The sequence below is a fragment of the Durotheca rogersii genome, assembly GCF_024521655.1.
Source record: "Durotheca rogersii strain YMJ 92031201 chromosome Unknown GGS23scaffold_12, whole genome shotgun sequence".
Classification (NCBI taxonomy): domain Eukaryota; kingdom Fungi; phylum Ascomycota; class Sordariomycetes; order Xylariales; family Xylariaceae; genus Durotheca; species Durotheca rogersii.
Window position 1 is genome coordinate 192686 of NW_026251243.1, and position 27476 is coordinate 220161.

A 27476-nucleotide genomic window follows, 5' to 3' on the forward strand; every position below is an offset into this window, starting at 1 on the left:
GACGTCTTCTGTCGTGCTGTCAGCTTATGCTTCTCGGCGGAAAATGCCTCGCAATATCGAGTGCCCCCTTCCTGTCTAGGCGTCCGACTTAGGAATTGTAAGACACGATCTCTACGTTGCTAGAGGACATCGGTATTGCAACATAGCCCTCAACGCTAATACGGAGAACCCCACCTGTTGTTGTCTCTGGTAGATGATACACGTGTTATGAGGTCAAGATAGTCTGCGTATCTGGTCTATCGCGAAAGATAGAACAGCGTCGTATTCGTGCTCTAAAACGTGTAACCAGGTGTTTCCTTAACAATCAGGGAACAACCTCAATAGAGGAAACTATCTACTACGTCTATTAGTTAGTGTGAGGCCAAGTTCTAGCAGAAGCACGCACAGCACATGGAGCTGTGCCGTGATAACGAACTTGGGCGGCCTCTTTAATAACGGCAGCAGTTTGCAGTAGCCGGCGAATCGTTTGAATGGGAGGATGAGCCAAGTATATTACAAATCGTCCCGGAGTCTGACTGCACAATCCCCCAACCCATGATTGCATTTTATCACCGCGACGAGACTAGGAATGTGTTTATGCGTAGAAGTTGACCGTCTGTGACACGTGTTAGCCTGGGACGGATCACGACCGAGAGAGCTCGCGTTGAAACCTACCTCCTTCTTCTTGGCCTGCACCTCAGAAATGGCATCCACGTAGTGCTCATGGCTGATCTTGTTCTTGCCCATGCGTAGAGCGATCATGCCCGCCTCGACACAGACCGCCTTGAGCATGGCGCCTCCGAACTCGTCCGTACTTCGGGCGAGCTCACCCCAGTTGACACTGGCATCAACCGTCATTTTACGGGAGTGGATCTTGAGAATCTGGGCCCTGGCCTCCTCGTTGGGAAGAGGGAACTCTATTTTCCGATCCAGACGACCTGATCGCAGGAGAGCGGGGTCGAGCACGTCGACACGGTTTGTGGCAGCCAAGACCTTGATGCGGTCGTCCGACGCGAAGCCGTCGAGCTGGTTCAGCAGCTCAAGCATAGTCCGTTGAACTTCTCTGTCGCCGCTCTTCTCGCTATCGAACCGCTTGGTGCCGACGGCGTCGAGCTCGTCGATGAAGATAATCGCCGGAGCCTTCTCCTTAGCCAATGCGAAGCAGTCACGAACTAACTTAGCGCCGTCACCGATAAACATTTGCACTAGCTGCGGCCCAGCTAACTTGAGGAAAGTGGCGTCGGTTTGAGCGGCGCAAGCCCGAGCCAGAAGAGTCTTGCCCGTTCCGGGAGGTCCGTACATCAGGGCGCCTAGCAGAAGACGATGAGAAAAGCGTAACCTACGGGCAGCGGGATTGTCGCGGCTCACATACCTTTGGGCGCCTTAATGCCGATCTTCTTGAACCTCTCGGCTTCCTTCATCGGCCACACGATAGCCTCGACAAGTTCCTCTATCTGTTTGTCCAACCCGCCCACGTCGTTGTACTTTTCGGCTGGCTTCTCGTCAACCTCCATGGCCTTGACACGGCTGTCGTACTCGGCCGGTAAGGTATCTAGGATCAGATAAGAGTCCTTATTCACGCCGATTAGATCGCCGGGCTTGAGCGTATTCGGGTCAACGAGGCCGATCAGAGGCAAGAAGATGGTTTGTCTCGTAGACGTCTTGATGACCGCCGATTTGCCGACTCGCGTAGCATCTAGGTCGATGTTGGCGCCCTCCTCGGACGATTCCGCCGTGGGGTCTAGGTCCAGCAGCTCCACGACGTTGCCGACCAGGTACGGCAACTGCCTGCGAGGGGGGTTAGTTGGCTCGGCAGAGAGGCCAGGGACAGCGGTGCTAGGGGTGGGCAAGCCAACCGGTTATTCGCAATCTTCTCATTATTCTCCTTGATCTTCTCGCCCATCGTCGCCTTCTCGTGAGATAACCGCTGGAACTCGCTCTTCATGATTCTAGCGTCATTCTCCAGCAGACGTTTTCGGGTTTGCAGGTCCTGCGTGCTGAGGCCGAGGATTTCCTCATCTAAAATCTCGTCTTCCTCGGGCTCGGCGTCCTTCATCTCGGCATCGCCATCGTTGTTAACTCTGGTGCTGTCCCTTGCCGCATCGTCGCCTTGGCCGTCCTTCTTGTCCTTACCATCGTCAGACCCGCGGCGCTCGACGCCGGGCAGATCTTGGGTACTTGACATGGTAGACAGGCAGGTAGCTGAGAGGCTAGAGGGACGGGTGCAGAGATGCGGATGCGACGTGCGAGTATGGTGCTGCCGTGGATATCGGGTGCTAGGCGGACGTGAGCGGGCGAAGCAGATCTTTTTCTTGTTAGGTGAGGGTTGCGGTTGTTGTAGGTAGAATGGACGGCCCGGTTGAAAATGCTGATGAATCGGAATGGAGAGGGAGGTCAACGGGATGGGTGAGCTTCGAAGCTGGCCCGGGGCGTACCTACGTAGGTACCTATGTATCGATGGCTTCAGGGGTACCTCTGCGCGAGGCTGCCCCAAGTACCGAACAGGGCTGGCGCTGCCGGTAGGTACCAGGAGATGCGCTCACCCTTGCGTACCCTGCCTCGCTATGGAAGATTCACCTCGCCCAGGCAGGCGTTGTCGCGTAATCCGCCTCGCCCCTTCTCATTATTACTTGCCATTTCCTCGTTGTCATTGCGAGCATTTAGAATACTCCCTTTAATCCATATTGTCGCCCCACAGACTTCACCTATGCCCATATCACGTTTAGCCGCATACCAACATTCGAGGCAGTCCGACCCGTCTAACGATTCTATTCTTTTACCGTCATCTATTCAGCTTCGTCCTCACTTTTTGGCCTTTTCTCTAAGCGCGAGTTCCCGACTCGGACCTCGACATCCGCCTTCTGATGTGTCGAATGAGAGAGTTTACCTAGCAATGACTCTCCGGCTCTACGAATCTAGTCCCTAGACTACTGTATAATCTACAAGCGCGAACCCCGTCACGCTGGCTGGATTTCTCTGGTCTCGAAGGCCGGCTGCTCCGACGGACGCCACCGATGTGACGAGTCCCTCTCCGAGACGTGCCTCCAGCGTTACCATGACCGAGCCCTCGGCTCACCCCCATCTGGCGCCGCAGTTCTGCTTCTCAACTGTAGCCCTTAGAGGTGCGACCTTCCCGCTGGCAATCGGCGTCTGAGCGCTCGCGCTTACGTTTGGCAAAGATTTTCTACGGACGTCTCGCGGCGCCATAGACGACTCGATAGCTCAGAACCTCAATGCGCTCGTGACACCTGCGCGGTCAGGCTTCGACCCCGCCTCGACCTCGGTTCGAACCCCGCGGGCGTCCAGCCAGCCCATCGACCCACGCGCGTGCCGGACATTCCAGGACAAGGTCCTATTCCCTTCCTGGCAAGCCAGATCCGACGTCCTGACCTATTGCGCTTACGTGGCCACGAGCCCAGATCCGGATGACCCCGAAATGGCTCTGCGAGCGGCCGAGACGGAGAAGAACCGCGAGCGGGTAGTCGACGAAAGGTTAGACCCGTACTCGGGGCGGTACTTCCCCCGGGAGCCTCGCACAGAGCAATTGGCCGATCTCCTGCGGCAAGAGAGGAGCGTGGAGAAGATCGTTCGTTCCCGGACGTGGGGTTTGGTTCGAGAGCGCTGCGGCGATGGCTTCCAGGAGGCCGAGGACGCGCTTAACCATTGGAGAAGGGGGCGTGAGCGCCACGGCTCGGGATAACGGTGACGATGCTTAGAAAAACAAGAACATCCCTATTCTGGAGCAATGTGTACCTATACTAATGCGATGCGAACATTTAAGCCACCCCATGAGGAATGGAACCGTTGGCTCGTGCCGAGAATATCCCCACCAGCTAGACCACGGATACCTGCCGACAGAGATGTGCATATATCGGGTCGCTAGATATACGCAGCGTCTCCTAAGATACCGGCGAGGTGCATGTTGATGTGGTTGTGTGCAAATTCAGCGATGAAGAAACGACAATCAGTCAGTCCGTGGATAGTGAGGCACACATCACGCAAAATTGCCAGTACGAAAAGGATGCCGTACTCTGTAGGTATCTCACCTAGACACGTAGAGTATACCCAATGTAAACACCGTAGATCAGTTTGTCGTGGACAACATCAGCGGACAACATCAGCGATGCAACTGCATTGCACGGCATCGTACTGGTTAGCATCGTGTACTCTACTACGTAGGTACCTAGGAGAGTAGTCTCAAACGACAGGCCTTGGGACCCTCCACGCGTCAACGAATCCAGCCCTGCTGCGAGGGGTGCTGGTGGGTTAGGTGATGGTGTGCTCCGGCTAATTCTCGGCATAGATACCTGGTCCTGATAAAAGTTCTTAAGGTAAGGTACCCCCGCCTACATGTAGGTTGAGATATGTACAGGAGGTACCTAGGTAGGTAGCCTGACGTCTAAACCCTCCCTTCGGTAGACGTCAGGTTAGGTACCTTGCCTTAGAGGTACCTACCTACATACGTACCTATCTTAGGTACCTCCTTCGCGCATGGCTTCAGGGCTGACAGGCTGGATCTCGGCCCTACCTGGCACCTGAGGTACCCAAGGTACCCAGGCGGGTTGGGTGTGGGGGAGGGGTACCCGCTCGAGGGTACCCTACTAGGCAGGTACATATCGCAGCAGGCCGACGATGTAGGTAAATTAATTTTCCAACAATTTTCGAACGTGCCCGAGGCGGGACGGCCATCCATCCTTCCATCCCACCTCGTCTCCCGCCGCCTGCTGGTCGCTGCCACTAACACACACGACCCAAAGCTCCGAGCTCGAAACCAACCCTCAAACCCGCAGCACACGACCTACCCATCCGCACCCATTTTATATACATGCCAAGCTCGAACCTGGCCCGTTTCGTGAGTCCCAGACTGCCAATTGCTTCCCTGGTCAGGGGTTTGAAGGCCAGGGTAAACCATCCCGAGTACGTCTTAGGTATACCCGGGTCCTACCCGTTGCCTCTGACCGTTCAGAACAAGCCAGTCCTCCACCCCCTCCGCCCGCCCTCCCCAGTCCCTCCGCCAGCAAATACGCCCTGCGATACAGATCCTCGTCTACAAAAAGCCGCCGCGAGAACCCAAGAACATCTGGTACGCCTGACATCACGGCCCTGGCGGCGAGAGGAACTGCCCACTATCACCAACCATGCCGCAACCCCTCAGCTCGAAGGAGAGCTCTCTCTTTCGGCAAGTCATCCGCAACTACGAGGACAAGCAATACAAGAGGGGGTTGAAGGCGGCCGAGCAGATCCTCAAGAAGAACCCTAAGCATGGAGATACCATGGCCATGAAGGCCCTGATAATCAACCAACAAGGGAAGACGGACGAGGCCTTTGCCTTGGGGAAAGAGGCTCTGACCGCTGACATGAAGTCGCACATATGCTGGCATGTCTACGGTTTGTTGTACCGCCACCAGAAGAACTTCGAGGAGGCTATCAAGGCGTACAAGTACGCGCTCAAGCTAGAGCCGGAATCGCACCAGATCCAGAGGGACCTAGCCTTTCTCCAGGTCCAGATGCGCGATTACCAAGGCTATGTACAGAGCAGAGCAGCCATGCTTCAGGCGAAGCCCCAGCTGAGGCAGAACTGGACTGCCCTCGCTGTCGCGCATCACCTGTCTGGGAACCTAGCCCTGGCCGAAAAGGTGCTAACCACCTACGAGAATTCTTTGAAGACGCCGCCGTCTAAGACCGACTACGAGAATTCGGAGGCCGTGCTGTACAAAAACTCGATCATCGCCGAAATGCAAGACTACCAGCGGGCTTTGGATCACCTGGAGTCCGTTGCGAAGCACAACCTGGATCGTCTCGCCGTCTTGGAGCTCCGTGCAGAGTATCTGTCGAAGCTCGGTAGAAAGGAAGAGGCGGCCGATGCCTACCGCGCCCTGCTTGCCCGAAACTCGGAACATCCCGAGTACTATGCGAAGCTTGTGGACGCCTTGGGCATTAATCCCGAGGATCACAGTGTCCGAAAGGCCATTTATGACGAATATGCCCAAAAGAACCCCCGCTGCGATGCCGCCAAACGGCTACCCTTGGACTTTCTTGTGGGTTAGTCATGCCGAGTGCGTCTTCTCGTAGCTGCCGAACGCTCACGTGTTTCTCTAGGCGACGACTTCCGCGAAGCAGCCCGGAACTATTTGGCATTTATGCTTGATAAGGGGGTCCCGTCGACGTTCGCCAATCTCAAGCATCTCTACGCTGATCCGTTCAAGAAGAACACGCTTGGGTCCCTAGCACATGAGTATCTCGAGGCGAAGCGTGCGTCGGCCGGGGAAAACGGGGCGCTCAATGGCGACGCGCTCAAGGGAGAGCCAGCAGCACTGTATTACCTCTCGCAGCACTACAACTACCACCTCAGCCGGGACCTGACCAAAGCGATGGAATTCGTAGACCGTGGAATCGAACTGTTGCCCAAGAATGTCGAGTTCCACATGACTAAGGCCAGGATATGGAAGCACTTCGGAAATACCCAAAAGGCCTCCGAGACTATGGATCAGGCCCGCAAGCTTGACTTGAAAGACAGGTACATCAACACTAAAGCGGCAAAGTACCAACTACGAAACAACGAGAGCGAAGCCGCCCTTGAGACTATGGGTCTCTTTACGCGAACCGACTCTCCGGGCGGCCCACTGAACGACCTCCTTGACATGCAGAGCGTGTGGTATCTAACAGAGGATGGCGAGTCGTGGGTGCGCAACGGAAATATCGGACTTGCTCTGAAGCGATTCCACGCCGTCTACAACATATTCGATGTGTGGCAAGAAGATCAATTCGATTTCCACAGCTTCTCGTTGCGGAAGGGACAGATTCGCGCCTACGTGGACATGATCCGGTGGGAGGATCGCATCCGCGAACATCCGTTCTACACACGCGCCGCTCTAGGAGCCGTCGCCGTCTATTTGAGCATGTACGACAGCACCCGACTCATTAACGGCGCGGGAGGACCGACGGATGCCAACGGAGACGAGGCTGCGGAGAGGAAGAAGGCAGCCAAGAAAGCTAAAAAAGAGCTTCAGAAAGCCGAGCGCGAGGCGGCTGAGAAGGTTGCCAAGCAAGACCCCAACAAGCCGAAAGGGACCAACCCCGAACCCGTTAGGAAGGATGACGATCCGAACGGATATAAGCTTGCCACGACGGCCGACCCCTTGGCCGAAGCTACCAAATTCGTTGCCCCTATCCTTCAGTTTAGCCCCAAGTATCTCGATGGGCAGGTAGCCGGATTCGAGGTCTTCATGAGGAGAGGTAACGCCGACAATCACCCTCCACAAATCACTGGTACTAATTCGTAATAGAGAAATACCTTCTCGCCCTTCGCTGCCTGAATGCCGCGCTGACCATCGACGCTGAAAACCCCACTATCCACGAACAGGTGGTCCGATTTCGCCAAGCTCTTAATTCGAAGATCGATTCTCTGCCTTCGAAGACCGTCGAAGTACTCAAGTCTGTATTTACCCTGGTAGATAGTTCTACAGACCTTAAGAACTACAATGCCGACTTTTGGGAGAAACATAAGGATAGCGCGGCGCACGTCATATCTGCGATCAAGATCGAGAGATTTCTGGGAGGGGACAAGGCGAAGACCGAGAAAGATATCGCTACTGTGCTCGACATTCAAGACGTGCATTACGAGCAAGCGGAAGAGGCCCTAGCCATTTTAAGGCAATGGCGCAGCAGCGAGGCGGACGCTTTTAAAGCGGCTGCCCATGAGAAGTGGCCCAACGTTACCGCATTCGTGTGATGGCCTCTCAGGCTTCCCTCGAAAGCGGCCTCATTTTCCTGCCTATCTCTACCACTGTCTTCCATATTGAAATCCCTCCCGTTGACAATTCTAGGGACGAAGAAGGGGGGGGGATCTTCTCGTCGCATTCGGTTCTCAACAAGGTAGACAACGTTTGAGTGTCACATCATGCATGGATCGGGGGTCCGGTTAACAGCTACGTAGCAGGGAAAGGAGGGAGGTGAAAAAGTGAAGGGGTGAAGGCAGCGGATAGATGTATGCATGCTTATGAGTGGCAGTAAATAGCAGGGAGGGATAAAGCAACTCGAAAAGGGACAAATAGATTCCCCAGTACTCTTCGAAAAGACATGTAGGCGAGGACATTCAGTCGAAGATGGTCTGGGCGTGTATCAGTAAGATGAAGGTCCCTGGGCGCCACATATATATATATATATATGTAGGTAGTGATCATGATTGCTCCATGATTAGCCCACGCAAAGGGGGGTTGAAAGATCTTGAATAACCAACTGAAACCGCATCGGGGTATCGGCGATAGATTATATTATGAGTTAGGTAGAGACCTACCCTGATCTCCTATTCTAAGATATAATGGTAGTTATTTCAAATCCGTCCGCGTAGCTCGCTTATCCACCCCCTACGTGTCGACCCCCAGCCGCTGCTATGTCTTTCGGGGAGCGTACGTCATCCTATATCAAAGACACGTATGGAGCTCGAAGGATTAAGGCGGACCTCCGTAGTACTTGATGGCCACACCTAATGGAGTTTCTTTTTGAGTTATTGTCGTACTCTAGGATCGGGTCCGGCGCATTACGAGTTGCGTTTATTGCCCCTGGACCAACGAGGCCTCCTACACGTCTCTGGGCTACTTATCCGGGCACACCTCCCACCTCCGGGTGGTCTACTCGATTCCACCGCCCTCTCCTCCTTCTCTGTACCAAGGTACTGCCAGGAGAATCGTCGGGGCAACTCCTCGGGGGAAGGGAGGAGAGGGTATATAGCTAAATAAGAGATCCTCCTATTAGCCTTCCCCGTACCATAGGGCGTATCCCTGGGTTGAACTGTGGCTAGAGAAAACCACCCGAGGTTGCCTATTAGCCAGACCGGTTGAGTTGCAAACCGCCGTGACTTCGATGACTGGGGCTTCCCACCGTGGTTTTTCGTAGGTTGTCGGTTCGAGCCGACAGCCGAGCTTTTTTTGCTGTTCTCTTCCCCCTTCCCACACATGCTACAGTACTTGTTCGCTTTCATGTATCTCTGTTTCAACACTGCTGTGCATTTCTCTCCATCCCGTACTCTGTTCTTGGCACTACAACTTGTGATGCTACTTGTTTTGCAACCCGCCATCCTAGACTTCTCCCCCTTCCCCCTTTATGACTACATGCCCTCCACGACACAACGCATACCCGTCCTGCCGCTGTGTTTACATGTCTACGAAAACTAACCTTCGCTTTGATCGAGTTTCTGGGAGGATAGGGAGGCACCATTCCGCATTACTTTTTCTTACGCACTGCAACATACCGCTCCAGTTCACGCCACTTCCCAATATTACAGGGAACAGCACCAGAGCTGTCAGGCCTTTATGAATGTCCTCGAGTTCCCCGATTGGTCACGTGCGTCTCCTGCAATGCCGCCAACGGCCTCGTCAACGCAATGATGCGCATAGCTGCATCATTACCTATATTTAATATATGAAAATACCAGGGTATAAGAATATTAGCTCACCTGTAGTCGAGTCAGGTATCCGCCCCGTCTTCTCTCTTCTTCTCCATCGACACCATTGATAATGCCCCCAGGTCTTTAAAACATAGGCCCGACACGGCTCGCTTTACAAAGCTGGTTTTATTCTTCTTTTCCTACCTACAAATTATTTACATGGTAAGGCTCTGGCGACGTCGAAACTACCAACGTATGAATCCCTAGTAGCAGATGGCCGTCCTGTATGTCCTTCGGTCGACTTCCGTCGGCTACGCTAGTATCTCAAAGGCTCGATCAAGGGCTCGATCACGGTACTCGAGGACGTCACTGACCCGCTTTCGGCGCAGCATCCATACCAAGCCACTATTATCACCGCGCCTGACGGGCAGACGATCGTTCAGCGGCGCCCCGTATCGGCATCCAGCGTCATGGAGCCGCCGATATCCGCAATCGTGTCTCGTCGAGGCAACGACTAAGCCCTTCGTTACTATCCGCGATTTTGTCAAGACCGCCCATCCGTGGTTGATTGCCCTCGAAGGCGCCGTCCGCAGGGCCAAGGATATTATCCGGGCGAGTCCCGTGCCCGTGACTGCTGAAATGTGTGTGAATGGCATTAGTCCAAACCCGTTTATGGCCTCGACTTCGTATGGGCCTTCGGCACGGATAGCTGAGGAGTGGAGAGGGCTTGCGATGTCAGTTACTATGATGATCCGGAAGAGACAAGTTGAAGATGCTGGTTTGACACAGACATAACTGCAATATTCGTTTTTCCTCCTACTCTAAACAGTAAGGGGCGCACGTATGCTTCTTCCTGCTCCTCCCTCCTCTTCTTGACATTTCTACTATTAGACTTACGCGAATAATATGTCTACAGATCATTGTTAGGGTCCCTATAGGTTAAAGCGTTTCGTGACGGAGACAAGTTATTATCGCTTACACCCCACAGGGCTTGTATCGCGAAGGATACGGCTACTAATAGACGTTCTGGCTTCCCCTGACAATGAAACCTTGGGAGTATAACCGCCGTCGAAGTCACCGCCGTCGTAGCCGTAGCTCGGATTTCCGGCTATCTTGCCGACGATGCCCTCGAAAGGCTATGGCGATTTTGGTACCGACTAGTAGTACGGTGACTCCGTTTGTAGCATGCCGACAAATACCTGTGTTATTTGCCCTGTTGAGGTTGTACTGGTAGTAGACAGCATGCTTGGAAGACGTTCCGTATAGCCACGTCGTCCCCCGGCTTTCGACTAGGAGGCCACGGCCCACACATATGGATGTTTGGACTTGGATCGTGAGAGGTTAGATTCGTCTTTCTCTTGGCTAATGACAGTAGTGTACTTATCATCGTGTTGTTCGCGCCGTTGAGATCAGGATCACTAAAAGAACGCAGAGTGTCAATACCCAGCTAAGTCTATATGAAAGCCGCCAAGAATCATAGAAAAGGGGGGGCAGGATAAGGATCGGACGAACTCAATATCGTAGTCAGCCACCCAAAGCCACACATTATCAAAGTATCCGGAGGCTTTGGATGCAATATGCGTCGTCAAGCTCGCTCCGTGGCAGTCAGGGTTGATGCCGCTCGTCCCGGTGACGCCTCCTATGCGGACATGGCAGTCTAGAGTTAAAGATTGTCAGTATGTATCAGCATCAGACGGCAGAAACTTCTGTAAACCCAGTCCGCAATCCGGCCGATCTTAGACTTCGGCTTTCAATGTTCTATTCGACCAGAATAGCACCAGCCGTTGGGCTCTGAGTGGTGGAGAAGAGATCCTGCATTTCTACATCGCTGACCTCGCCCGGGCTGTCGACTCTGGTCATAACTTTCGGATCACTAGACGTACCAATGTTCAGCCTAGGTCTATCGGGACGGTCGGAAGTACCAGGGGGGGTTACCTCGCGTCTGGGAATGCCAGCCCGAAGGCGGCGACTTGCGACCACGTCTCTCCAATGTGCTTTGTCTCAGGACAGTTGGCGGATTGTTCGCCTATATATATTGGTCGGTATTCTGGCCTTCTAGTAGCTAAAGCGGGAAACTCACGTCGCCGATGACCTGAGTGCCGAAGGGGATCTTGATGGTCTTGGAGGTGTCCGCGTACGAGAACAAGGAAAACAACACAAAGACTTCCGCTGTCTAGAATCAGTAGCGCAATCATCACAAACCAGCAAGTCTTTCGGTCATATATTCTGGAGAGCACGTAGGTATATGACTCCATGCCCGTCGCTCTAGATGAATAGAGGTGGAGATGGAGAGAGAAAGGAAAGGGAGATTGTACCTGGGGGTCCAGTTGCCCAGTCCCAGGCTTATACCGTTTCGAGAGGAAGCCGAGTCTTGGCGTCATTTCGACAAGCGCAATTCCAGTAATGAACCGTAATTCCGGTGATTACGGGCTCGCTTACCTGGTAACGCTGTTACCCCCTTTCCTGGAGCCGATCGTGTTCCGCCTGGCCACCAGTACTATAGCGGGCTAGTCGCGCGCACCCTCAATTCCCGAGCAGACGGATCAAGGCGGTAACAGGTATGATGATATGTGTGTGTTGCGAGGTAACCGCATAACAAGAGGGAAAGGGGGGACTGGGGCAACCTCCAAACTGCTCCGTCCTTTTTTGGTTCTTGCAAATGAAGGTTTTCTTGTTTAAAAGGGAACGAAAAAAGGTGACTCACAGGGAACGAGGAAAAATAATACCTACCTCTAGGAGGCCTCGAAAATATCCCTCGTCAGCGCCCTGTGGGTTACGAGGGAGGTGCAAATGCCAAATTGGCCGCTTGCGACGGCGGTGAGTATTAATAGGACGTGACGCCCGAGCCCGTGTCGTCGAAACCACCAAGCAGCTAGCAGCGATCGGCTACGGTACGGGGGAGGTGCCTGCGTTTGGGTGGAAATTGGGAAGCAAAGGTAGAGACGCTCGTTGCCATACCTGGCTGGGTGTTAGGGACGCGGCTACTGGCGTTGTCGCTTCAACTTGCCGCCGGCTGCGCTACCCGATGAGGTTGCGGGATCCGCATGGCGACAGGGTCAGGCGCCCGTGGAGCGGCGGGTGAAACCGCGGATCCCCACGTTCTCAGATCCCACCCCTGGCTCGCATCTATCGTGAGACGACGGCTACCGTGCGCGGCGGAGCGCCGTCCATGGACTTGGGCGAGCGCCTCACGAGCTAAGATGAGACGAGCCCTGTCCGCCGTCGCGCTGGGCGATCCAGAACCCTGGGGCCGTCGGCGCATCTGCTGCCCCTGTCGCGGCGACGATCGTCGGTATAAAGAGTCCTGCCCGACCTGTCGTCACCGTCTAGAGACTCGTCCACCTCATTTAGTTCTCGATCTCAGCCTATCGCTTTTCGATTTCCTGTTTATTCTCTCATTCTCTTTGGCTGGGCCATCTCTATTTTCGCTGCTCCCGTTTCCTACTTCCTTTGGAAGCGCTAGTCGCAGGTCGTCTCTCCCTCTCTTATTTCCGCACTCGGTTTATATACCTACATCACCGATATCATGAAGCTCCTCAACGTCCTTCTCCTCGCCACCTCCGTGTCGGCTCTCGCCATCGACCGCACGCATACCGACGTTGCAAGGTCCGCGGACCTAGAGGAGGTCTCGGCTCTGCTAGCGAGACACCACGCGGGCCGCCCTGCCGCCGGTGCCAACGGCAACAACCGCAACGGTGCCAACGGCCGCAATGGTGGAAACCGGAACGGTGGCAATGGCGCCAACACCGGCAACAACAATAACGGCAACGGTGCCAACGCCGGAAACGGCACGAGTACTGGCAACGGCGGGGCCGACACTAGCACCTCCGGCAACACCCTCGTCCTCAAGGAGGTCAACGGCGTGCCAGGCAACGAGTGCCTGACCTTCCGCAATAACGGCACGTTCTCCCACCCCCCAACCCTTATCCCGCGCACCCACACACTAACCCACCCCTGCAGGCGAGATCGTCGACGCGGCGTGCGTCAACGCGGCGGCGGACCGGCAGATCACGCCGACGACGGTCGACGGGGCGGCGGCGCTGCGGGTGCAGCGCAGCTTCGCGGCGGGCTTCCGGCCGGACCTGGTGGGCGTGGCGGCGTGCGTCGGCTTCAACGGCACGCACTTCCGCGCCGAGGACTGCGCGGCGGCGGGCATCGAGCTCGTGCAGCTCGACGGCGCCGCGCTCCGCACCCCCAGCGGCGCCTGCGCCAGCGGCCACGACAACCTCGCCCAGGTCACCGTCGACCCCACCGGCGCCGCCTGCGCCTCCTTCGAGTCCACCGTCGTCGCCCCGACCGCCCCGTAGTGGAGCGAGGAGCGAGGAGCGTGGGCTTGTCGGAGCGGGAAAGGCGACCGAGGGTGCGGTACTATGGGTACGCCGCCGAGCTCGTGCCGCAGAGAGAGACGGGGCTGCGAGGTATTGGACGCGGCGAAGCGATGAATAGATTTTACAACCCCCTTTTTTTTCCTTCATCTGCCGCGACCTTTCTGTGAGGCCGCGCCCTCGGCCGTCGGGGCGCGGCATGTAAGCATACTTCGTAATCCTACTACGTAGGCAAGGCCTAATACAGGCACGTGTATATCAGCACACTCGAGTGGGAGAGGGACCAGTGACGTTCATAAAACCAACACGATCCGTACATAGTCCCTAGTCCGAAATACCTACTCTCTCTCTGGCGACTTCCCGACCAGCGGCGCGTTGAGCTACGCATATATATGGGCGGTAGTGTTTGCAAAGACTCCCACGTCAATCGTCCTACTTTTCGCGCTCCTCACGATCTGAACGCCATCGCTGCTGGCAGACCCCTCCCGAAATCCGGCGTCTCAATGTCTAGGTTCCAAACTCCGCTAGCTCTATATGTCGCCCGATCTTCCTTATATAGGTCATTCCCGTCATGCCCCGCGGGATCCTGGGTGCGGATGATAGCGTACCCTTCTTTAGTACCCACCGGAGCGACGAACCCGTCCGCGAGCCAGAACCGCGTTCGCAAGGACGTACCTAGTAGCCTTCCGTTTCGTTGTCGCCAGTTTTAGCCTCTTAGGGCGCTCCTTTTCTCTGCCTCCCCCCCCCTCGTTTCTTTCTTTTGCTCCCCTTCTCTCGCCCCCCCCGAGACTCGTATCTTCTGCTCTGGGGCTACCTTCCCCCGCGCTTCTAGAGGGACCGCGCCGGCACACTTCTTTCTACAAGAGGACTAAGCGAACTGGCCCTGGCGGGCCTACAATCGGGATCCAGTGCGTGCCCACCACCAGGCCAGTAGGGCTATTGAGGGGGCTACATTGGGTACGCAGACAAAGTCGTCCAAGGAGCTCTGGCTGTGCTTCGTGCCGCGCAGCCAGGGATAGACGGGCCGCAGAAAAAAAAACTGTGGGAGGCGAGAGTTGCGCAACGAATACGAAACGCTCCCGGGGGCCTTATCCTTGGGTGGTTCTGTGCCATTGCCCGGGCAAGATAAGAAAAAAAGAGAGAGAAATAGGGTACGAGACTATATCCTGGGCCAGGGTAGGCTCAACGGCAAATTAGGATGACTTCGTTCGAGGAAGCACCTATCTGCAAGTCGGTATCACAAATAGTAGTCTTTTGCGAGCCACCCGGCCGCCTCTCTCCCGGCGTAGATGCCTCGCGTCTCTTGTGCCCCGTATCAGCGCGGTATGCCCTACGCAGATGAGCGACCCTGCGGTGCCCTATCTCTTTCCTGGGCCACTAATATGCGCTGTCCAGCTTCCTCGGTAGAAGCTGAGTTTGCGGATGGGAAACCAGGTGCGTATTGTTTCTAGATAGAAAAGTGTAGCAGTACTTAAGCTACAGGGTAGGGCAGAACAGAGAACGCTCGTCGTATTACCTATACGGACTTTCTCCCTTTCCACTCACGTCTAATGTATAAGCTAGCCAGTGGGCCGGGCTCGTTTTAGTCTATGGACCCTTGCGCTCCCCTTTCTCCTATCCTCCGCACGCCACCACTTCCCTCCAGCTAACCCGTCCAATCGGACCCTCTCATACGTCGACGACGTTCCGCAGCGGCTGGCCGGCGATGAAGCGGCGGAGGTTGTCGGCGATGAGGGCCTCGGCGTCCTGGGGGCGGCCGCCGGCGGCGTGGGGGCTGAGGATGAGGTTGGGCGCGTCCCAGAGGCGGGACTCGGCCGGCAGGGGCTCGGTCTTGAAGACGTCGAGGGCGGCGCCGGCGAGGTCGCCCTTCTCAAGCGCGTCGGCCAGCGCGTCCTCGTCGATGCTCGTCCCGCGCCCGACGTTCACCACCCACGCGTGGCGCGGCAGCAGCGCCAGCCGCTCGCGGTTCAGCGCGTCGCGCGTCGCCTCCGACCCCGGCAGGATCATGACCAGCGCGTCCGTCTGCGACAGCAGCTCGGCCAGCGCCGCCTCGCCGTGCACCTCGACGCCGTCGCGCACGCCCGGCGTCCGCGCCACGCCCGTGACGCGCGCCCCGAGCGCCGTCAGGTGCGGCGCCAGCGTCCGCGCGATGTTGCCGTAGCCCCAGACGAGCACGCGCGCGTCGCGCAGCGTGGTGAAGCGCCCGGCCGGCCGGTCGGGCTGCGCCCCACCGAGGTGGCCCGGCCACGCGCGGCGGGCCTGCCAGAGCCGCATTTCGTCGAGGCGGCGCGCCGCGGCCAGCAGCAGCGCGAGGGCGTGCTCGGCGACGGTGCGGTCGTGCAAGCCCGATCCCGTCGTCACCGCCACCGTCGGCGCGAACCCGGCCGCCAGCACGTCGTTGGGCCCCGCGGCCAGCGACTGCACCCATCGCAGCCGCGTTAGCCGTGTCGCCGCGTCCCGCAGGTTCGCCGCGCTGTTCGTCCACGTCACTAATACCTCCGCGTCCGTGTGCGCCGCCGGGATCTCCGCCGCTTTCACGTCATACGGCTGCAGATCCACCGAGAACCCCTCGAGGCTCTGCACGTCGAGCTTGAGCGAGGTCGGGTAGAGGAGCTTCATCTTGCCGGTGCTGTGGTTAGTCCTGGTGCTGGTTTTGGTGCGGGCCGAGGTCGAGAACGGGGAGCAGGGCGCGGTGGCGACGGTAATGGGGAGCGCGCGTGTGTTGCAGTGATTGATGGTGGATACAGAAGAGGATAGAAGACGTTGAAGAGAGAATCTAGTCAACGCGCGCAGCATAGGGCCAGGAACAGAAAGAGAGAGAAGACGACGACGAGCGAGGCCCCTCAAGAACCCGGCTAGCCTATTCTTCTTAGACAACCGGAACTCCCCCTTCTTTCGCCGTAGCTGACGTGTATAGTAGCAATCGTGGGTTTGGCGCGTCCTTGGAGTGAACACCCTCGAAGTTAATAGTGGGTTGGTTAAAATAAGACTAAGGGGAACGAGGGGGAAGGGGGGGAAAAAGGTGTACGCAAGGAAACAGACTTAGACCTGGTCAGGCCAACGGGAGTTCGCCAGCGCAATAGTGATAGATGCGATGTGCCGTCCGACGTTCGACGGCAGAGGGAGGGGAGGTCCCACGCCGAGAGGGGGATCCCGAGAGACGCCCGCCTATATCGGCCTCGCTTGCTGCCCACCTCCCCGCCCGGGCCATTTTAGGCCGAGTTAGCTCGAAAGCCCACTGGGAGAGATCGAGAGGCGTCTGCAGCCATCCCGCCACCTTCGGGCCTAGGTTATCCCCCCTCGCTAACCGGCTCGTCCAATACTGCCGCCATACTCGGCCCGGATTGTGACATGCACGCAGTGGTATAGAGTGAGAGGCAGAGACCGAAGTACGTGGATCGGACATAGAAAGGGAAGGGAAAAAAAAAAGGAAAAAAAAGTAGACGCATACACATCACATATACCTCCGTGTAGGGACACGGTGCATAATAAGCACCTAGAGACTCTCTGTGCTTCACGGATCGAGATAAGCAGATGGGAGAGAGAATCGATATGGACTGGGTAGGTAACCTTGGTTTTCTTGTCTTTCTTCTTCTATTTGCATATCTAGGACGGTCATTACCTTGCTGATCTCGAGTCCCGGCTTGGCCACCCAAACTCGTGACACACATCCGCCATTCTAGCGCTGACGAAAGAACAGGGCGAATCGGGGTATGTCAGTATTATTGCACGGCGCAACTTCGCCAACGGAGGAGATAATGGAGGGGGAGGCGGGGTATATCTTTGTGAACGACGCCAGTCTCGTCAGTCAGGAGCCGTAGGAAGGGGCGAGAACCCTGAACTGGGAAATCCACGCACAGCCGGGAATTGTACAAGAAGAAAAGGAAGGGGATAGCGGAATAAGAAATAGAAAAAACGATACGATGATGGGGTCACAATCTCAGCAAAAAAGTCGTACCATGGATGTCCTCGATTGCGTCTGCGTTCCCTACAGAGCGAAGAATCGCGCAAGACCAACCAACTTAACAGTTACCACGATATATCCTCTTTGCTTCATTGTGCGCGCCAGCATCTACCTGCCTGTCTCCCAGACACCTATGCTATGCCGTGCTATGTCATGCCGTGCCTCATCTCATTGATCTCGTCGAGTGGTGGACGACGGAAGAATAATGAAAAAAAAAAAAAAATTTTTTTTAAAGGGATGAAAAAAAGACAAATGATAGAACGCCACGTGTTATGACCACCCGGAGAGTAAAGAGACGGCGAGTCATGGCCGGTTGGGTAGGTGGGCAAATCAAGCCGACGTCAAGGCGCACCCCAGAGTGGGCAACTCAACCTGGGCAGGGCGAAACGTACGCGCGAGCTCTGTTTCAAGAGCAAGGGCGTCGAAAGCACGAGGGAAGCATACCCGAGAGAAACAGATACCGGCCTATGGAATCACCCAGATGGCGAGTCGTGTTTCATGCTTCCGCGGAGAGGGTGTCGACCGTGATGCCAGCCAAGGACCGCCCGAGCCGACGATTAGGCCGAAGCGTCGGGGGTCATGATGAAACAGAGCAACACGAAGACGGAAGTGCGACCAAAGAGAAGCAGCGAAAAGGCGACAACTTCGTCCGCGACGACGTGCGGCAGCTCTCCCATCCCGCAGCGTGTGGCCTCTTCTCTGGGGCGACCCCGAACCCCTCTTCCTCGGCTGTTCCTAGCCGTGTCATCGTCCTCGGTATCATCAATCCCTCAACACCTAGTTGACGGGAAGACGATCCATGCGTCCAGCGCCCTTCGAAGTGAGCCAATCTTTCTCGACTAGATTCTCGCGGGCCTGGTACAGGAAACGATAGGCTGTCTTGATAGTGCCGTCGCTAACGCCTGCCACACCGGCGATGTCTCGGGAGGTTCGCGGATCGCCCATGAGGTGCGACGCCATGTAGATGCAGGCGGCGGCGACGGACAGCGGCGATCGCCCCGCAAGGTCCTTGACTGAGGAACTCTTCTCCGCCAATACCTTGGAGATCTTCTCCATGAGATGGGGATTCTTGAAGGAGAGATTGTTGCAGTAGCGAGCGCAGAGCTCGGTAGCACTAGTAGTGCCGGTCGATTCGTAGTTCTCGACCATGAGGAACGAGCCGGTAGTGTTGGCCTCACGGTTGCTCTGTAGGAATTTCTCCAGCTGCTTGAAGGTCCTGCCAATCTCCTTCTTGGACACCTTGGTCAAGGCGTACACCTCGCGGAACGTTCTCGGCACCTTGGCCTGGCGGCAGGCGACGAAGATGCAACCGGCGATGACAGCCTCCTGCGGCTTTCCCTTGAACAGCTTGTTGTCTTCGGTCAGCTTGAAGATGTGCTTCGCCGAATCCTGGACGGCCTTCGGGATGCCGATGGCCTCGCAGAGGTTGCTGATCTCACGATACGCAGACAATAGACCCTTGGTGGCCTTGTCGTTTTGAGAGCGGTTCTGGGCGCGGTGCAGCTCTCGCGAGCGCATGCCCTCGCCGAAAGCGATGTTGGTCTCGAGCTGGGAGCCGTTGAGGAGGGGGTTGATGCTGTCGCCGACACGGGAGGGATCGTCGTTGCCTTGGTCATCGTTGGCGAAAGTACGCCACTCGGATCGCGTGTCGATGATGCGGTCGCCGAGGACCATGCCGCACGAGGCGCAGACCATGTCGCCCGACGAGAACTCCTCGACGAGGTTCGGGGGGTCTTCGTTGCAGTCGGGGCAGATGAGACGCTGGTTCAGATTCTCGCGGTACTCGCCGTTCTGGTCGATGCCGAAGCCACCGGCAGGGCGAGCCTGGCCAGGGATGTCGACGTCGGGGCGAAAGGCGACGGACGCCATGCTGACAGAAACGTGCGGGAGGACGAAAGGATCAGGACGTCCGGTAGGTCCGGTGGCGCAGGTAAAGAATGATGGCACAGAGTGCGGCGGCTCGACGACTCGGACGTCTCGATGTCTCGATGTCTCGAGAATGTATGCTCGCGGGTGGTGGTGGGCACGAGGAGAAGGGAGCGAAAGGCGTGCAGGGTGGAAGAGTTGGCAGGCTGGAGACGTCGGAGGAAAGTAAGGCTGACCGATATCAGAGAATTGCACCTGGCAGTGTCCGGAAGATGACTCAGCAGGTTAGGGATATGAATTCAACCCACACCCCTAAAATAGGTCAGGTACTCGGGTACCTCAGGCGCCTAGGTACCTGTGCGATGGAATTGTGCGTGGGTGACTTGTACCCCGGTACTTGCCAAGGTATTGCAGGTCAGTGGAATTGCGAAGTCTTCAGGCGGAGGAAGGGAAAGCAGCCGAATTCGAAGGCGAGACAAGATCCGTGAAAGTGATGGTTTAAGAGTAGGGGGAGGTGGGATGAAAGAAGGAAAGAAATACTAGGGCAAGTTGCAACGGGACAATCGCTTTGTTTTGTGTTTCTCGCAATGGTTCCGTTCTTTTTGCTCGCCTTTTTCTCCCTTGTTCTTGAGGTCGTTGTTGTTGCTGTCATCGTTGTTTAAGACCTTGAGTGGGTAGGTACCTAGGTAGTTGCTGAGGTACCCTATGATAAGCTATTGCAACCACTAGGGTACCTAAGGCAATGCCTAGATGTAGGTAGGTATCCGCCTACTAAGTCCCTACCCGCCTTAGCTATGCCCCTTAGCCATATGCTAATACAGGCAACCAGATGCCAGGAAATACAGGGAGATCGGGTACCTCATCAGTAAACACAAAGGTGGGAGATATGGAATCATCAAAAAGTCAAATTGCTATCGCCCGGCCCTGTTTATCCGACGATGCGCCTTACGACCTAAATGTGCTCTTCCAGGGCGAATGACACCGAGCTTGCCCAGTCCCCCCCAAACGCCTGAGGAGGTGTCCTCCCGTGGTATCAATCCGACACCGTGCCAGTCCTCCCACGCCACCCTCTCAACCATCATAACATGTCGTGAAGCCACGCAATCGACTGATATCCAGCGCCACCGCCATCGACCCAACCCCTAACATGGAGGCTCGTACTGCGAGTCTGCACCCGACGACTCTCCGTCGGCTCGAGCCTTGCAATTTGTTTGTTCAGGGCCCTGGCGGGCCCGTGTACGGTACAGGGTCGTGAGAGAGGAAGAGAGAAAGAGGGAGAAGGAAAGGGAAAATATAATCATGACCAGCGATGGCAAAGTAATCAATCATGTGCGCCCGGTCGGCGATGTGCCTCGCAACGGCTCCAGCACAGCTAATTGTGGTTGGGGTAGCAGCGCAGGATGAACTCCGAGGTCGACGTCCCGGAAATGCGACGCGATGCTGTAGCGGCTTTGTGCTGTCGCCTCCCACTCCTTCCACTGGTCTCCGTTCCTCGGCGCCATCGGCTCGCGCTCTCCGGCCTCTGCTTGGTAGAAGTCCTCCGACGGCAACTCGGGCGTCGGCCCTCGGGAGTTGTTCGTGCTCAGCGAATTCCGGCTCGCCAGTGACTTCCGGATCATCGTCGTCCTCTCCGCCTCCTCTGCCGCTCGCTGATCCATCGGGGTCATCTTGTGCTTTTTCAGGCCCTTCCGGCCCAGCGGATCCTGCCCCTTCTCTTGCGCGAGTCGACGTTTTCTTCGAATCAGGTACATCACGAGCAGTAGAACTAGGGTCACCGCGATCGCGGCCCCGATGACGACGACGGCAATTAGCCACGGGGTCGTCTCCATGCTAGGCCCATCGCTGGTTTCGTGTTGGTCGTTGGCTTGCGTATCGAATGCGGCATCGCTCTCTCGCCGATGCGATGACGGTGCCATGGTAACTAGGTAGGTGGGGGAAAGGAAAAGAAGCCAGGAAAACGGCTCGACAGGATGCGCCGTGGGGCCATGTATGGAACACAGGGCAGAAATTCGGATGCGAGCCGTGCAGGTAGGGTCGGAAGCCATGGCAACCCTTTTATGTGCCGACCATCCTGGTGCTGCCTCAGTCGGGTCCAGCCTTACTGCTACCCCATAGGAAATACGAGAGGCGCGGCAATCGACGGACCGAGCACAGGATTCTATAATTGGTCCAATCAAGCCGGCGTTGCCCTTCGCAGGGGGTTGCATTGCGCACAGCGTATGGAGGCGTCGTCGTCACCCACGCACACGAGGCAGCCAAGATGAGCACCGTCTAGTGCATACCGTGTTGCGAGTAGTCTGGATCCCTGCGTGCCAGGCCGGGGAGATGGTGGCACTGCCAGTCTCCGTCGTTCGTTCCAACCAACATCGTCGAACAGCCAGCCCAGCTTCGCCAATCTTCCAAAGTGGTCGGGAGGACCCCAAGGGTCCCCGGCCGCTCTGTTAGGGAAAACAACTTGCAGGGGCCCCGGGGAATGCTCCTCTGCCCTGTATCCTCTGTCACTAACCGCCCGTCCGTTACCTATCAGAGGGCTTGGGAGGTAGCATCGGTCCCGAATCCGTCGCAGGTGTTCGAGGCTATGCCTCTCGGCTCAGGTCTCATCGCGCCCCTGCAAGCAATATGTACGTAGTACATACATACACACCTGCATGCATGCAGACATACTTCGTACCGCGCCGTGTGCCCAGCCGGGGCGGCGCAGACAAGTATAGGCCATCTGCTAGGTTAGTAAAATGTACGAAGACGCAGCCAACCGACGCGGGTTAGGTCACCGCGAATGAAGGGAAGGCGTACGGCTCGGCTGGGAGAGAGGACCCGACAACGAAGACGATGAGGTGAGACGGGTGGGTGAGACAAGACGGCAAAAGTATTCCCGCCCGGCCATGCGCGGCACCCAACATACCTATATGTCTCGGCCAACCCTCGCCGCGCTGGAGGGCTCCTCAGAGACATAGGTAATAATCGGACCACAGACGTTGCGTTAAGCCCAACTGTGTGAACCAATTAGCCACATACCAAGCCGCAACCATAGGCTCGGAACCGGTCTATCAGTAGTAGTCGAAGCGTCCGCCATGCCTTTTTTTTTTCTTCTTTCCTTCCTTCGGTTCCTTTGTGCTTCTGTGTTCCTGACTACTCATTGCACCGCCTCTCTTTTCGCCAGGGGTTTCCCGGGTTAGGTTAGAGCTGAATACCGGAGTTCAGATGAGAGACCGGCCTGAACGATCTATTTTGGAGAGAAGAGCTGCCGGCGACCAAAACACTACAGCTATTAGCCCGTCGTCGTTAACCAGGACATGAATTCCAGCGGCGATAAGCAGAGAGCTATGTTGAGTTAACCTGGCTACCTGGTGCTAATAATAGGCCAGGTAGGTATGCCACCTAACATTCCACCTACGTAGTAGACCTGGGTGCTCGATTGTCCTGGTGATAGATTGTGGGGTAGGCAGCGAATAGAGGAGATGATTCGGAGAACTGCGATGCCTCGGGATTAGTGGCGGCTTCTCGCTAGTGGAGATCTCCGCAGCGGAATTCGGACCCCATCAACCGGGAACTTGAATGCCTACTCTTTTATTTTTTATTTTTCGAATTAACGAATACTGTCTACATCTGCTCCTTTGGAGAGGTCGGGGTCTTATTGACAAGCCCTAATTTGAGCCCCTGGCGTCCCCGTTACGTCTAGCGTAGTGAGGAGCGGGAAGCGACTCTGTCTGCGAATCGCTTCACCTCAGACATCGGCCGATATCGCCCCCCTCCCCTTTTCTACTTTCGAGCAACCGGAGATAGAATATCGTCGATACCTAACCTCGTCATGTTAGGTCGCACGATTTTCCGTGCTGCTCGTAGCACAGGTTTCCTCAGAAGCCCGTACGGCTTGAGCCAAGCGCAGAGGTATTCTGCGGTGGCCCATGAGGCAGCATCTCTCCCCTTGGCGGGCTACCGCGTGCTCGACATGACTAGGGTCCTAGCCGGTGTAGGTGGTCAAACGATCAATCCAAGCCCACTGTCAAGCAATGTTCACGTCCACTTACTCTTGCAAACCCTGTAGCCATATTCCACGCAGATTCTTGGCGATCTTGGGTACTAGAGACACGCATCGCCCGAAACCGAAGGAATGCTCTAAGCTAATATCGGACCAAATGTAAGCGCAGAAGTCATCAAAGTCGAGCATCCTACGCGCGGAGACGATACACGTGCTTGGGGGCCACCCTACGCGACGTACCGAGAAGGATCCGACCTGGAAGGACCTGGCGAGTCTGCTTACTTTCTTGCTGTAAGTAGCCTAATTGTCAACAGACGCCGGCTTTTATTTCTTTGGTTCCTCCTTACTTGCAATCGCCCAAGTCCTAACCTCTGCTAGATCAACCGTAACAAGAAGTCGCTGGGCCTCTCATTCCAGCACCCCGAGGGTGTGGAGATCCTGCACAAACTCGCAGCGAAATGTGATATTCTCGTAGAGAACTACCTCCCGGGGACTCTCAAGAAGTACGGGATGGACTTCGAGACATTACACAAGATCAACCCGGCCCTGATCTACGCATCAATAACGGGGTTCGGCCAGAATGGGCCGTACTCGCAGCGGGCCGGGTACGACGTCATGGTCGAAGCGGAGTTCGGGTTAATGCACATTACCGGTAATCGGGATGGACCGCCGGTTAAAGTCGGCGTCGCCGTCACGGACCTGACAACGGGGCTTTATACGAGCAATAGCATCATGGCCGCGCTTCTGTCTCGGGCCAGGACTGGCCGTGGTCAGCATATCGACATCGCCTTGAGCGACTGCCAGCTCGCGACCCTCGCCAATATCGCAAGCAGCTGTCTGATCAGCGGGAAGAAGGACTCGGGCCGATGGGGCACGGCTCATCGTAAGCACCGAGTCCCCCCCTCGGATTACCCCCGCTGACAGCTTCGTAGCGTCGATAGTCCCGTACAAGTCGTTCAAGACCAAGGACGGCGATATCTTGTTCGGGGGAGGCAATGACCGTTTGTTCGGGGTGCTGTGCGATGGTCTCGGCCGGCCGGAATGGAAGACAGATCCGAAGTACGGCGTGAACTCGCAACGGGTCGCCAATCGGGCCGAGCTCGAGGCTGAGATCGAGAAGATCAGCGTCCAGAAGACGACGCAGGAGTGGCTAGACATTTTCGAAGGGAAGGGCATGCCGTACGCCGCGGTCAACGACGTCCAGGCCTCCCTACACCACGAGCAATCCAAGGCGCGGGATATGGTGGTGGAGGTGGAACACGAGCAGTGTGGGCCGATCAAGCTGGTGAACACGCCGGTCAAGTATAGCGAAAGCAAACCGCGCATCCGAACCGCGCCCCCGACTCTAGGTCAGCACACGGACGAGATCCTCGGCGACCTGCTAGGCCTAGAGGCCGGCGAGGTATCGGTACTAAAGGAGAAAGGGGCGGTGAGGTAGGGTTGGGGTTCCTCGGACACGAACTGTTGACGTGTTGGGCTGCTATAAGGAATCCTAATAGCTGATTCGCTACGTCGAGTGCTATTTTAGACTTAGAATCACCAAGCAGATGCCAACTACCTGTAGGTACCCGCTCGGGTCAAATCAACAATCCCTTCGTTGACGAGTCCATTCGCTGGATGGGGCAGTGGGACAGGACGAAAAGCTAGGCTCAAGCTGGTGTCGGCTGCTGACATCCATGCATAATGATAAAGCTTGGTTAGTATCGGCGTGTCTGAGGAGAGAGGGTAAGGCGAACGCTTGCTCTCCCCCGGCATCAAAATCGGTCGGGTGCTTTTTGGTTGTGGTGCTTTGGCGACCTGAATTCGCCCAGAACCAGGTAGGCGTCTACATGGGTAGTGAGGTCACGGCAGGTAACAGTAGGTCACGAGTAGGTAACGTAGACCTCCGTAAATTGAATCAGGATCAGAAGCCAATTAGGTACCTGTCCAGAATGCCCTTCCGAGCCGTTGCCACACTGTCACGTGGCTTCAGAAGTATATTGGCCCCAGATCTTCCGATCCGGGAATCACACCATCACGTGGATATCACGTGTATTAGCCTCCACCTATGAATTTCGACCTCCCTTACCGATTCATCTTCTCGGACATCTCTAACAAGACGTAACGAATGTGCATGTGTATCTGCTTCAAGAGGGCATTTCATGGAGGTGGTGAACGCGCCCTCGACGCCCTTCCGGTAGTGGGTACTGCCCCTAAATCATCGCCTCCTTACTGCCGGCCACTAACAGACCCTGCTGGGACAGATTTACCTATCGACCACAGCAGCATCCTTCCTGCTGGCTCGACGCTGGTCGAGAGGAGAGAATCAACATGCACGCTAGCAATGAAGGCAAAGGCGGCGCCACCTCCGTGCCTCCTCCGGACCCTGCTCCGCCCCAGCCGGCGCCGTCAGAAAACCCAACCCAGACCTCGCCTCCGGAAACCCCCGCTTCCTCCTCCTCCTCCACACTGACAAACGCGGGGCTGAGTTCCGTTAGCTCGCCCGGCCGCCCACCCTACATACCGCAATTCTCCGCCTCGACGCAGATGATCTTGAAGCGCATTAATGGGCAGCCTGGCAGCCTATCGTCCGCGCTTTCGTCCGCATCCCCCTTCGCCACCGGCATCGAGCGGTCCACCTTCGAGGACGCCAAGCGCCGACTGGTTATGAACATGAGCACGTCTCTCAACATGACAATCCCCTCGCCTCGCCCCGCAAGTTCCTACTCGGCAGCTCGCTCGGCCGCCACCCTGCCGCTGCCCATGAACGACGCCTTCCAGCTCCGCACGCCCGCCCCGACTAAGCTACTGCCCGCCGCGGAGGGCCCCGCGCCGGCCCCCAAGGCGCCAGCGCCTGCTCAGAAGGAGAACGGGAGGGGGCCCCGCCCCGCGAAACGCAAGAGAGCCAACGGCAACGAAAGGGACAACAACGAGGTGTCCTCGAGCCTAAGCGACCTATCCGAGAGCGAAATCGACGCCGCCGCTTCCGCCGCCGCCGCTTCCGCCAAGGACCAGGCCACCCCGACCATGACGAAGTCCGGTCGCCAGGTGCAGAAGCCGTCGCAGTACAACCCCTCGCCGCCCTCGACCCAGTCATCGCAGTCCCGACGCAAACACTCCGGCGGCGGCAGCAGCAGCAGCAAGAGGATGGCCGATCAGGTGCTGTGCAAGGTATGCACGCGCGGGCTGAGCCCCGCCGGCAACCGTATCGTCTTCTGCGACAGCTGCAACGGCTGCTGGCACCAGCTGTGCCACCAGCCCTACATCGACGACGACGTGGTCGAGGACGAGTCGCGCGTCTGGTTCTGCAGCTTCTGCACCGCCAAGCGCGAGAGGCTGCTCGCCCGCAAGAAGGGCCTCGACGCGCACAGGGGCGTGAGCTGGGCCGCGAAGAGCGCCGACCAGGTAACGTTATCTGTCTCTCCCCCTCTCTCTTACGCGATTTCCCTATGCTACGAAGAGCTTCCGCATTCCCGGGCCGCTAACGTTCTCCCACAGAAGCGCAACTACCTCAACGGGGTGCCGCACGCGCAGCTCGTCAACATCATCATGTACTGCACCGAGCTCCACCCGGACCTGCCCATATTCCCGTCCAACGAGTCGGGGCGGCGCGCCGGCGGCGGTGGTCCGGCGTTTGATAGCCCCATTCGCTACACCCGCAAGGTGTCGACGCCGGACTCCCACCTGCCGAGCGGCGGCGGCGGCGGCGGCGGTGCTAGCAAGAGCAAGTTGGCCGCCGACTCGGACCGCGACCGGGTCAGGCGGGGGTCGTCGGCCGATTCGGTGCCGCCGGCGTGGCCCCAGGTGGGCAAGGGCTGCCTCGACGGCCTGCCGGTGGACGAGGACGACTTGCGCGACGACAACGACTACGAGGCCTTCAGCGTCACTACCTACGACGATAAGGGCAACAAGATCGTCGAGAACGGCATGCGCGTCTGAGCGCGGACCGCCGGCGGCGCAGGCCCCGGCGCGGAAGGGAGATCGGAGGAGGCGCGGGCG

The 27476-nt window shown here is 56.9% G+C and overlaps 11 protein-coding genes across 11 annotated transcripts; 6 read left to right on the top strand and 5 right to left on the bottom strand.

Annotated features, from left to right (window-relative positions):
• Positions 1 to 22: 22 nt before the first annotated feature.
• On the bottom strand, positions 23 to 2471 carry GGS23DRAFT_570604 (26S proteasome subunit P45). Its single transcript, XM_051516526.1, has 4 exons — positions 1836 to 2471; positions 1352 to 1767; positions 655 to 1289; positions 23 to 595 (listed from the first exon to the last, which is right to left on the bottom strand). Exons 1-4 carry the CDS (start codon positions 2162 to 2164, stop codon positions 575 to 577), a joined length of 1401 nt encoding a protein of 466 aa, XP_051371236.1. The 5' UTR covers positions 2165 to 2471; the 3' UTR covers positions 23 to 574.
• On the top strand, positions 2272 to 3160 carry GGS23DRAFT_80229 (uncharacterized protein). Its single transcript, XM_051521296.1, has one exon. The coding sequence runs from the start codon at positions 2429 to 2431 to the stop codon at positions 2903 to 2905; it is 477 nt and encodes a 158-aa protein (XP_051371237.1). The 5' UTR covers positions 2272 to 2428; the 3' UTR covers positions 2906 to 3160.
• On the top strand, positions 2604 to 4139 carry GGS23DRAFT_570606 (putative caffeine-induced death protein Cid2). The gene is made up of 2 exons (XM_051516527.1): positions 2604 to 3101; positions 3159 to 4139. Exons 1-2 carry the CDS (start codon positions 3035 to 3037, stop codon positions 3677 to 3679), a joined length of 588 nt encoding a protein of 195 aa, XP_051371238.1. The 5' UTR covers positions 2604 to 3034; the 3' UTR covers positions 3680 to 4139.
• Positions 4140 to 4637: 498 nt separating this feature from the next.
• GGS23DRAFT_570609 (N-terminal acetyltransferase A, auxiliary subunit) lies at positions 4638 to 8320 on the top strand. The gene is made up of 3 exons (XM_051516528.1): positions 4638 to 6021; positions 6079 to 7215; positions 7266 to 8320. Exons 1-3 carry the CDS (start codon positions 5118 to 5120, stop codon positions 7709 to 7711), a joined length of 2487 nt encoding a protein of 828 aa, XP_051371239.1. The 5' UTR covers positions 4638 to 5117; the 3' UTR covers positions 7712 to 8320.
• Positions 8321 to 9459: 1139 nt separating this feature from the next.
• GGS23DRAFT_80408 (uncharacterized protein) lies at positions 9460 to 10283 on the top strand. The gene is made up of 2 exons (XM_051521297.1): positions 9460 to 9648; positions 9754 to 10283. Exons 1-2 carry the CDS (start codon positions 9638 to 9640, stop codon positions 10157 to 10159), a joined length of 417 nt encoding a protein of 138 aa, XP_051371240.1. The 5' UTR covers positions 9460 to 9637; the 3' UTR covers positions 10160 to 10283.
• Positions 10258 to 11745, bottom strand: GGS23DRAFT_597332 (uncharacterized protein; the record flags this gene model as incomplete). Its single annotated transcript, XM_051518607.1, has 8 exons — positions 10258 to 10274; positions 10344 to 10500; positions 10593 to 10782; positions 10877 to 11021; positions 11143 to 11237; positions 11300 to 11358; positions 11445 to 11537; positions 11680 to 11745. The coding sequence occupies 8 exons, from the start codon at positions 11743 to 11745 to the stop codon at positions 10258 to 10260; spliced, it is 822 nt and encodes a 273-aa protein (XP_051371241.1).
• Positions 11746 to 12750: 1005 nt separating this feature from the next.
• GGS23DRAFT_610211 (uncharacterized protein) lies at positions 12751 to 14045 on the top strand. Its single transcript, XM_051520319.1, has 2 exons — positions 12751 to 13263; positions 13325 to 14045. Exons 1-2 carry the CDS (start codon positions 12891 to 12893, stop codon positions 13669 to 13671), a joined length of 720 nt encoding a protein of 239 aa, XP_051371242.1. The 5' UTR covers positions 12751 to 12890; the 3' UTR covers positions 13672 to 14045.
• A 1312-nt stretch (positions 14046 to 15357) lies between these two features.
• Positions 15358 to 16308, bottom strand: GGS23DRAFT_605478 (D-isomer specific 2-hydroxyacid dehydrogenase; the record flags this gene model as incomplete). The annotated part of the gene is made up of 1 exon (XM_051519756.1): positions 15358 to 16308. One exon carries the CDS (start codon positions 16306 to 16308, stop codon positions 15358 to 15360), a length of 951 nt encoding a protein of 316 aa, XP_051371243.1.
• A 2025-nt stretch (positions 16309 to 18333) lies between these two features.
• Positions 18334 to 20107, bottom strand: GGS23DRAFT_80469 (TFIIB-domain-containing protein). The gene is made up of 3 exons (XM_051521298.1): positions 20060 to 20107; positions 19828 to 19915; positions 18334 to 19725 (listed from the first exon to the last, which is right to left on the bottom strand). Exon 3 carries the CDS (start codon positions 19520 to 19522, stop codon positions 18431 to 18433), a length of 1092 nt encoding a protein of 363 aa, XP_051371244.1. The 5' UTR covers positions 19523 to 19725; positions 19828 to 19915; positions 20060 to 20107; the 3' UTR covers positions 18334 to 18430.
• A 737-nt stretch (positions 20108 to 20844) lies between these two features.
• GGS23DRAFT_597336 (uncharacterized protein) lies at positions 20845 to 21348 on the bottom strand (the record flags this gene model as incomplete). The annotated part of the gene is made up of 1 exon (XM_051518608.1): positions 20845 to 21348. One exon carries the CDS (start codon positions 21346 to 21348, stop codon positions 20845 to 20847), a length of 504 nt encoding a protein of 167 aa, XP_051371245.1.
• A 1979-nt stretch (positions 21349 to 23327) lies between these two features.
• On the top strand, positions 23328 to 27416 carry GGS23DRAFT_605480 (CoA-transferase family III domain-containing protein; the record flags this gene model as incomplete). The annotated part of the gene is made up of 6 exons (XM_051519757.1): positions 23328 to 23487; positions 23641 to 23789; positions 23877 to 24381; positions 24431 to 24932; positions 25223 to 25315; positions 25820 to 27416. The coding sequence occupies 6 exons, from the start codon at positions 23328 to 23330 to the stop codon at positions 27414 to 27416; spliced, it is 3006 nt and encodes a 1001-aa protein (XP_051371246.1).
• Positions 27417 to 27476: the final 60 nt, after the last annotated feature.

What these genes read in the sequence shown, in the direction of transcription:
- GGS23DRAFT_80469 (XM_051521298.1), bottom strand. Translation starts at nt 19,522, where the DNA reads ATGGCGTCCGTCGCCTTTCGCCCCGACGTCGACATCCCTGGCCAGGCT.
- GGS23DRAFT_570604 (XM_051516526.1), bottom strand. Translation starts at nt 2,164, where the DNA reads ATGTCAAGTACCCAAGATCTGCCCGGCGTCGAGCGCCGCGGGTCTGAC. An exon ending in GAGAAGATTGCGAATAACCG is followed by an intron (nt 1,768 to 1,835) that starts GTTGGCTTGCCC and finishes CCCCCCTCGCAG; the next exon opens with GCAGTTGCCGTACCTGGTCG. An exon ending in TGCAGGCCAAGAAGAAGGAG is followed by an intron (nt 596 to 654) that starts GTAGGTTTCAAC and finishes CACGTGTCACAG; the next exon opens with ACGGTCAACTTCTACGCATA.
- GGS23DRAFT_570606 (XM_051516527.1), top strand. Translation starts at nt 3,035, where the DNA reads ATGACCGAGCCCTCGGCTCACCCCCATCTGGCGCCGCAGTTCTGCTTC. An exon ending in CTCAACTGTAGCCCTTAGAG is followed by an intron (nt 3,102 to 3,158) that starts GTGCGACCTTCC and finishes CGTTTGGCAAAG; the next exon opens with ATTTTCTACGGACGTCTCGC.
- GGS23DRAFT_80229 (XM_051521296.1), top strand. Translation starts at nt 2,429, where the DNA reads ATGTATCGATGGCTTCAGGGGTACCTCTGCGCGAGGCTGCCCCAAGTA.
- GGS23DRAFT_610211 (XM_051520319.1), top strand. Translation starts at nt 12,891, where the DNA reads ATGAAGCTCCTCAACGTCCTTCTCCTCGCCACCTCCGTGTCGGCTCTC. An exon ending in CCTGACCTTCCGCAATAACG is followed by an intron (nt 13,264 to 13,324) that starts GCACGTTCTCCC and finishes CCACCCCTGCAG; the next exon opens with GCGAGATCGTCGACGCGGCG.
- GGS23DRAFT_570609 (XM_051516528.1), top strand. Translation starts at nt 5,118, where the DNA reads ATGCCGCAACCCCTCAGCTCGAAGGAGAGCTCTCTCTTTCGGCAAGTC. An exon ending in ACCCTTGGACTTTCTTGTGG is followed by an intron (nt 6,022 to 6,078) that starts GTTAGTCATGCC and finishes GTGTTTCTCTAG; the next exon opens with GCGACGACTTCCGCGAAGCA. An exon ending in CGAGGTCTTCATGAGGAGAG is followed by an intron (nt 7,216 to 7,265) that starts GTAACGCCGACA and finishes AATTCGTAATAG; the next exon opens with AGAAATACCTTCTCGCCCTT.